At 38.2% G+C, this 8,790-nt stretch overlaps 1 protein-coding gene across 1 annotated transcript in view; it reads left to right on the top strand.

The window, feature by feature from the left end:
- The first annotated feature begins 1,448 nt into the window (after positions 1-1,448).
- Positions 1,449-8,790, top strand: part of LOC149536263 (uncharacterized) — an 81,846-nt gene continuing 74,504 nt past the window's right edge. Inside the window, exon 1 of the mRNA XM_089803318.1 lies at positions 1,449-1,689. Coding sequence (XP_089659444.1) covers positions 1,471-1,689 — 219 coding nt within the window. The 5' untranslated portion in view covers positions 1,449-1,470. The remainder of the gene's footprint in view (positions 1,690-8,790) is intronic.

Genomic DNA, 8,790 nt, shown 5'->3' with positions numbered 1-8,790 from the left:
AACTCAAATTATTTTATTAAATTTATATACAATAGTTTTACTTAAACCATTCTTATTAAAATAGGCATAAGTAAATAAAAATCTATAACATTTTATTTCACTATCATTTCTAACATCTCCAACTAAATGTTAAAACAATATTAAGGGGGCAATTAATATGTGCTCTTTAATTTACTTATCTAATATTATTTCACTATAATTATCAACTAACAATATTAATTCACTACAATTATCCTACTAATAACTATTTATTACTATATATATTTGAATCTACTATATTACAAAATTAACAATCTATCAATTCAAATAATCTTATTGGCACTTGTTGTAATTCAATTTGCTTAGTTCAGTATCAATCAACCAATAAGAATGAACTATTTTTTAGATAATCAAATATTTATAAAGTTACTATATTAATCTCTTATTATAATATCTTATATATACTAATTATCTCAATGATAATTTGTTAATTTCACTAGGCGTTATAGGACCCCTTTTTCTAGAGGCTCTCCATATTCATTTATTTTCACCTAGATTTTAAGCTAATTAATACATTTTATTAATATTAAGATTTTTATTTTTTATGAAATCATTTATAGATTACTTTAATATACTATTATATAAATAATTACTTTTAATGTTAAAAACTAGGTTAGCTCAATTTAAATGCTTACTATCATTTTAGTAGTTAGTAAAGAAAAAGAATAATTTAAATTAAACAAACATATTAAAAAGAAACTTTAAGATACTAAAATATAATATAACACACAATTCAATAATAATAATAATTTGATTACACACTTATTTTTAGATTATCTTAACTTATTATAAATTTAATTGTGTTTGAATTATTACAAATTTACTATAACAATTTTATTTTAACTACTATTATCCCACATACTATTTTTACAATGAAAACAAGTACATGCCACTGCGTACCATTGCTTACTTGTATACAATTTTAAATATATTCTAAATTTTCATAAATATTAATACATATTTACTATAACAATTTTATTTTAACTACTATTATTCTACATAATATTTTTACAATGAGTACAGGCCACTACATGCTAATTCCTTGTATACAATTTTAAATATATTCTAAAATTTCATAAATATTAATATTTTAAATCCTCATATAGTAACTATGAATTCTAAATTCTTCCTTTTGTTCCGTCTTCCATTAAAACAACTAAACTACAAAAACATGATTATCTCGTGTAGTATTAAAATAACTAAACTACAAAAACAGGATCATCTCGTCCTAATTAAAGATTGCCAAAAATGAATAGGTAAACTCATCTAAAGCTGTGGGAAAGTTCGGTTTTGGTGCTTGTGATTGGGCCGCAGCATTAAATATTAAGCAAATAAATATCTACCAATAAACCGTACGATGGAACACCACTCGTTCAGATCATATTCTTCCTAAGGAAAGCGAATGAATGAATGAAAAAATAGTGGGACAAAATGCAGGCGTTGCGCGTTCATCCTCCAGTGTCATCACTGGAATTCGATGCGCAGAATGCCGTGCAGCGATTTTTCAAGCCTATTAAGGTGCGAAATTCCGGGTTTAGATCAATCAAAATGTGTCTCTCAGACAAAAATCAACGTCACCTCGAACATCATGCAGACTCTTTTCTACACAACAGTTTGGAAGCTGCTGGAATTGATACCACGCATGCCAGGGTATTCTCTCAAAATTTAACGAGTGTTTAAAGGGTATAGCAATATATAAGTTTGAAAACTTTTGGTCCAAAATTTTACAAAGCAGGTTGATCTTGTATTTTTTTTTTAGCAGCAGTTAATGCTGAATAAATTTGTTGAATTGTCTTTTAATAATAGAATATGTTTAAAAAATTTAGATATTGACGTGTGGCAGAGATTGTTTTTCAAATGGCTGGAAAAATTTTCAGCCCGAATCAATGAAAACAATTAACACCTGCGCGAGATTTAACCAAATCAATTAAACTAATCAGGAGATTTAAACGAAAATTTGGAAACACCTATAATAATTTATTCTTTTCCTAATGAGACCTTTCATTCTGTGACTATCGATTGTAAGGCCTCTTTCATAAACCACTTGCTAAAACTCCCGTGAACATATTGTAGTATAACAAATATTCTGCAGAAACCTCTAAGTGTCATCTATAAGAGTGCCTGCACATAGCAACCTTCTAAAGGCAATTTCAGTGCTTTTAAAGTTTTCCATCTAATCATTTCTTCTACAGATGATTTAGTTTAGCTGATCGTTCGATTACGCGTACAAATCTCTCTTAAAATGGAAAAAAATGTTATTGTTCAGGGTTTTCTCATTTCTTGTGTCAATAGAGTGCCTAGAGGATTTTTCGTTTGACTGAAAAAAATCGTTTTCTATTTATGATAGTGTGGCGTGGGGGATGTTGACTTAGTTTGGGCTTTTAAGGTTCCGTCTTTAAATTTAGGAATAGGTTCTTTGGTTGTGAACAATATTCAATTTTTAGAACATAGGGTAGTTTTTGGCTTAAATATTACAGGAACAGATATACAGTCTAATCTTCAATTAAGAAATTAGCTATTTTAACTGATTTTTTTTTATTGTTGCATAGTAATTCTTGATTTAGATGTTATAAGAAGGGGCATACAACTAAAATCTCACTGAAAACTTACTGGTTTATTCTTTTAAACAGTTTTAATTGTATTTAAACTTTTGATAGACTTCACAAGGGGATAGACAAGTTGTAATGCTTTGTGCAAAAGTCTGTTGGTCCGCCCTACTAAAATTTCCTATCAACGTAGATGCATCCAGAGTTGTAAGAGCAAGATTGCATCATTCAGAAAGAGGATTATTTCATTTTCAGTTTGATCACGCAAATACTTGTTAAGCTTGTTGTGATGAACCTCCTTATAGCAATATTGTGAGAATGCTCGAAATAACAGAATACAAAGTGATAGCAGAACTCAGAATGAATCTACTTGATCGCAGGCCACTTCGAGGGGGTAACCTCCTTTGAGCAAGCTCAATACAATAAATTCGTCCGTGCCCATCAAGGGCCTCAACCTATTCTTATATACTGAGTACGATCTAGAAAAGTAATACTACCTATGCATGTGGGATAATAAAATATACTCACGGGACGACTTACAAAGCATATGCGTCCAACAACACTACTCTAACAAAATAAACAGAAGGAACACACAGGTTCCTAACATCCCCTCTCCCTTAGAAAAAAGCTTTGTCCTCAAAGCTTAAGGTGTGGAAATTGTTGTTGAATCTGAAGAAGGGGTTCCCAGGTAGCATCCTCTGGTTGCATGCCATGCCACTGAATCAAGACCTCAGAGATGGAGCGAGAGCGAAGCTGGCGAGTGCGCTGGTTAATGATTGCCACCGGCTCCAGGATAATGGATCCTTCCGTATCCATTTCAGGGAGAGTAGTTTGTGCTCTGACAGTGGTACCCAGAACTTTCTTTAGACAAGAAACATGAAAGACTGGATGAATGCGGGAAGAAGGAGGAAGTTCCAGTTTATAAGCAACTGAACCAATCTTCTGCAGAACCTTATAAGGCCCATAAAATTTTGGGGCCAGCTTATGACGCCCTTTCAGCTTTAGGGAGGATTGTTTGTAGGGCTGTAGACGAAGAAAAACCATATCCCCAACTTGAAATGAGCGCTCAGAACGGTGTTGATCTGCTTGCTGTTTCATCCGATTACGGGCCATGTGAAGATTATCCTGTAAGGTACGAAGAATCTGATCCCTGCTGCGGAGAACTATGTCAATTGCCTGGACTGGTGAGCTGTTGGGAGTGTAGGGAAGGAGCACTGGAGGTGCCTGACCATAGACTGCTTCATATGGAGTCATTTTAGAGGCAGTGTGGTAAGAGGTATTGTACCACCATTCAGCTAAAGGGAGCCACTTGGCCCACTGATGTTGCTGTTCGGAAGTGAAGCAACGAAGATAAGTTTCCAAGCATTTATTGACAATTTCAGTTTGACCATCAGTTTGTGGGTGATAGCCCGAACTCATCTTCAGTTTGGTGCCAGTTTTCTGAAACAGTTCAGTCCAAAAATGACTGGTAAAAGTTGCATCACGATCAGAGTCAATGGAAGAAGGGAGTCCATGAAGACGAAATATCTGGTCCATGAAGATTTGTGCAACAGAGGAGGCAGTATAGGGGTGGCTGAGGGCACAAAAATGACTATATTTCGAGAGACGATCAACTACAACCAAGATCACTGTCTTGCCACCGGATTTAGGAAGCCCTTCAATGAAATCCATAGAAATATCAGTCCAAATCCGTGTAGGGATGGGCAATGGTTCGAGCAAGCCAGGAAGGAGGGTCGTTTCACCCTTGTGGCGTTGGCAAGTATCACATTCAGCCACCATCTGTTGAATCGTCTGTTTCATCCCTTTCCAAAAGAAGTTTCTCCTTGCTCGCTCATAAGTTTTGAGGAAGCCTGAGTGCCCTGCTGAAGGAGAAGCATGGAGTTCATAAAAAATAGCCTGATGTAGAGCTGGGTTCTGAGGAAGCACTAGCCGACCCTTGTATCGAAGAGAAGCACCATCCCAAGAGTAATGTGGTATAGCAGAAGGATTATTGGCTAGCTGGTGAATGATTTGAGATAAAGAAGAGTCACTGTCATAGCCCTGCTGAACAGACGCTAACCAATTGGGAATGGGCATAGAAATAGCGGAAAGGGAAGCTTGATTATCAAATGTGCGAGAAAGAGCATCTGCCACAATATTCTCCTTACCCTTCTTGTAGGTGATCTCATAATCATACCCCATGAGTTTGCTGACCCATTTCTGTTGTGTAGGAGAGGATACCCGTTGTTCCAGGAAGTATTTCAGACTTTGGTGATCGGTTCTGATGCAAAAATGACTCCCTAAGAGGTATGGCCGCCACTTCTGTACAGCATGCAAAATAGCCATCATTTCTTTTTCATAAGTAGAGAGGGCTAGATTCTTACCAGAGAGGGCTTTGCTAGTGAACGCAATAGGATGGTCATCTTGCAGGAGAACAGCACCCAATCCATTGCCGCAAGCATCACTCTCAATAGTGAAGGGTTTGGAAAAATCTGGCATTGCGAGAACAGGTGTACTGCACATAGCCTGTTTCAGTTGTTCAAATGCAGTGTCAGCAACAGGGGTCCAGGAGAAGGCATCCTTTTTTAACAGAGCTGTCAATGGTGCTGCAATTTTCCCGTAATCTTTGACAAACTTGCGGTAGTAGCCAGTCAACCCCAAAAAACCCCGAAGGCTCTTGAGAGTTTTAGGATGCGGCCAAGTTTTCATGGCATCTATTTTTGTAGGATCCACCCGCACTCCATGGTGTGCAACAATATGCCCGAGATACTCCACTTCCTCTTGGCCAAACACACATTTAGATAGTTTTGCACAGAGTTGATGATCAGAGAGAAGTTGCAAGACAAGCTCCAGATGATGGAGATGCTCAGCCCAAGTTTTGCTATATATGAGGATATCATCAAAGAAGACCAGAATGAATTTCCGGAGGTATGGTCGAAATATGTTATTCATCACTGCCTGAAATGTTGAAGGAGCATTCGTGAGGCCAAAGGGCATGACTAAAAATTCATAGTGACCATCATGTGTGCGGAAGGCAGTTTTAGGTATATCCTCCTCATTAACCCGAATTTGATGATACCCAGAACGAAGATCTAACTTGGAGAAAAAATGAGCCCCATGAAGTTCATCAAGAAGTTCATCAACAACTGGAATGGGAAACTTGTCCTTTATAGTGAGATGATTAAGTGCTCGAAAATCAATGCAGAGTCGCCATGACCCATCTTTTTTGCGAACAAGCAGAACTGGAGAAGAAAAGGAACTGGTACTAGGGCGAATAATACCTTGCTTCAGTAAGTCACGGACAAGTATCTCGATTTCGGTCTTCTGATGAAATGGGTAGCGGTAGGGCCTGATGTTGGGCGGAACACTGCCAGGAAGGAGCTGAATACGGTGGTCCTCTGGACGAGAAGGAGGTAATCCCACAGGTTCAGCAAATACACCAGAATACTTGTCCAAAATGTGTTGGAGATCGACAGGAGTGCTAGAGACTGCTGATGGCTGCATCTGAATGGAATGGAGCTGAGCGATGACACCATGTGAATTCTTCTTAAGAAGTTTTTCCATACGGTGTGAACTGATGATGCTGAGAGACCCTGGTTGTAAGCCTTTCAAAGTGTGTTGGTGCCCCTCGGCTGAAAACTGCATCCAAAGTTCAGCAAAATCCCAGAGAATGGGGCCAAGAGTGCGTAACCATTGGGCACCCAAAACCACATCACATCCACCTAAGGGTAAGGCAAACATGTCAGAGCGCATGTTATAATTGCCAATAGAGAGACGCACATTGCGACATTTCCCTTTACAAGGTAAAGTGCCCCCATTGGCAATCATGACTTCAAAGCTAGAGCAAGGATGGATAAAGCAATCAGCCTGTTTGGCTATTCGTGGATCAATGAAGTTATGAGTGCTACCAGAATCAATGAGTATAGTAAGAGGGATCTTCTTGAAGAAACCTTGGACCCGCATGGTTTGTGGAGTAGTGACTCCTGCCAAAGCATGGACAGATATCTCTGGTGGAGCTTCTGGTGAAGGAGGTTCAGGCTGGTGAGGCTCAACCTCATCATCCACTGTTTCCTGAGCATCTACATATTCTTCCAGTTCCGGTGGAGAATCCACATCCAAGAGATAGAGCTTTTGCTGAACACATCTATGGCCCCGAGACCATTTCTCATCACAATTATAACAAAGCCCTTTGTCTCGCCTGACTCGCATCTCTGTTTCAGACAAGTGCTTGATCGGAGTAGTTCTGGGAGCTGGTATGACTGGAGGGTTGTGAGAACCTGTATTTCTGAATGGAACAAAATTAGATCTGGAGCGTTGTAGAGCACTAATCTTGTCTTCTGCTAACTTAGCCAACCCAAGGGCTTCCATCATTGTAGTAGGTCGAAACATTTTGACTTCTGAGCGAAGTGCATCCTTCAGACCACTGACAAAACAACTACGGAAGAATTCATCAGACAAGCCCTCTGTGTGATTAGCTAATTTTTCAAACTCTGTCTGGTATTCTCGTACAGTGCCTGTTTGACGCAGTTTAGTGAGTGCTCCTGTGAAATCATCAAAGGAACTAGGGCCAAAGCGCTCCAAAATGAGGGTGCACAATTCTCTCCATGTTGGGCCTACATTAGCCTTGATGTACCAACGGAACCATTGAAGAGCTTCATGTTCCAAATGAAAAGATGCAAGGGGGACTTTGTGGTTATCCAAAGTATTATGCAAGCTGAAATACTGCTCTGCCCTATAGATCCATCCAGTCGGATCAGAACCATCGAAGCGTGGAAAATCAAGCTTTGGTCCACGGAAATTGCCAGAAGAGGACCCAGTATCTCCTGAATGGTTTCGGCTCATGGCTGACTGCTGAAAGTTAAGACCCAGAATTTTGTCATCCAGATCTTGAAGTTTGGTTTTGAGGGATGCCATTTCTTCTTCCATGATTTTTGCTCCTGTACGCGTAACAACCATAAAGCAAGGTTTTTTTTTTTTTTTTTTTTTTTTTTTTTTTTGTTTTTTTTTTGGAATGGGTAGAAGATGAGAAACAAAAACTTTTTTAGTTACGGCAAACTTGGATTTGGGTAAAACTCAGATAGGAAATGGGTGTTCGACGGGTGGTGGGAGACTATCTGGGGACAAGGGAAACAGAAAAATGAGGGTTTCAAGGGTAGGGAGGCGAAATGAGGCGAACAGTCCAAGAGGGATAAGGGAGCAAAATGAGGAATTGAATCTTGTGGCTCAGTTTGGTGGCGATTGGATGAGAGGTGAAAAAGATAGGGCAAACCCTAAAATTAGATAAATGAGGGATTTAGGGCTTTGATATGTAAAATTTGGGGTTGGGTCGCCAAGGAAGGAAGTATGCGAAATGATATTGCAGACGTTCTGCTGAAGTATGAGCAGAAACAGAAAGCAAACAAGGAAGCTACGACTAAAAAACAGAAAAATTTTTACTCTTTTCTTTTTTTTTTTTTTTTTTTATTTTTTTTTTTTATGGAACAGTCGACTTAGAAAAATTCACTCACAGAAAGAACAACTGAAAAGAGTTATTGCAATAACAAGAGATATTAGAATTGAGAGGAACCTGAAGGCCACGACAGAAAAAAAAGAATTTGATGTAATTTCCACCCAGCGAGCCCAAGAGAGTGCTCTGATACCAGATGTGATGAACCTCCTTATAGCAATATCGTGAGAATGCTCGAAATAACAGAATACAAAGTGATAGCAGAACTCAGAATGAATCTACTTGATCGCAGGCCACTTCGAGGGGGTAACCTCCTTTGAGCAAGCTCAATACAATAAATTCGTCCGTGCCCATCAAGGGCCTCAACCTATTCTTATATACTGAGTACGATCTAGAAAAGTAATACTACCTATGCATGTGGGATAATAAAATATACTCACGGGACGACTTACAAAGCATATGCGTCCAACAACACTACTCTAACAAAATAAACAGAAGGAACACACAGGTTCCTAACACTTGTTTCCTTTAAAAGTCCTAAAGAATATTCTAGAATATCAAAAGTTATTTAAATTGCTAAAAAATAGGGCCTCTATGTAATGTCCCCTAGTAATCTCTTAGGTCTTGAACTAAAATTCTATAATTACGCTTGCAAGGGACTTCTTGTTATCTGTAATTTGTACACAATTCACTGTTCACCCTAATGGTGTGTATTGGATGGGATTCACAAATGTGTATAAAGTTGGTATTATTATTTGATTAATTCGATGTATTGGTCTT

Source organism: Cupressus sempervirens, chromosome 10, assembly GCF_028749045.1.
Source record: "Cupressus sempervirens isolate cs-2001-9-10 chromosome 10, ASM2874904v1, whole genome shotgun sequence".
In the NCBI taxonomy this organism is placed as follows: Eukaryota; Viridiplantae; Streptophyta; class Pinopsida; order Cupressales; family Cupressaceae; genus Cupressus; species Cupressus sempervirens.
Note: the sequence above shows the minus strand (reverse complement) of the source record. Positions and strands in the feature narration are given on the sequence as shown.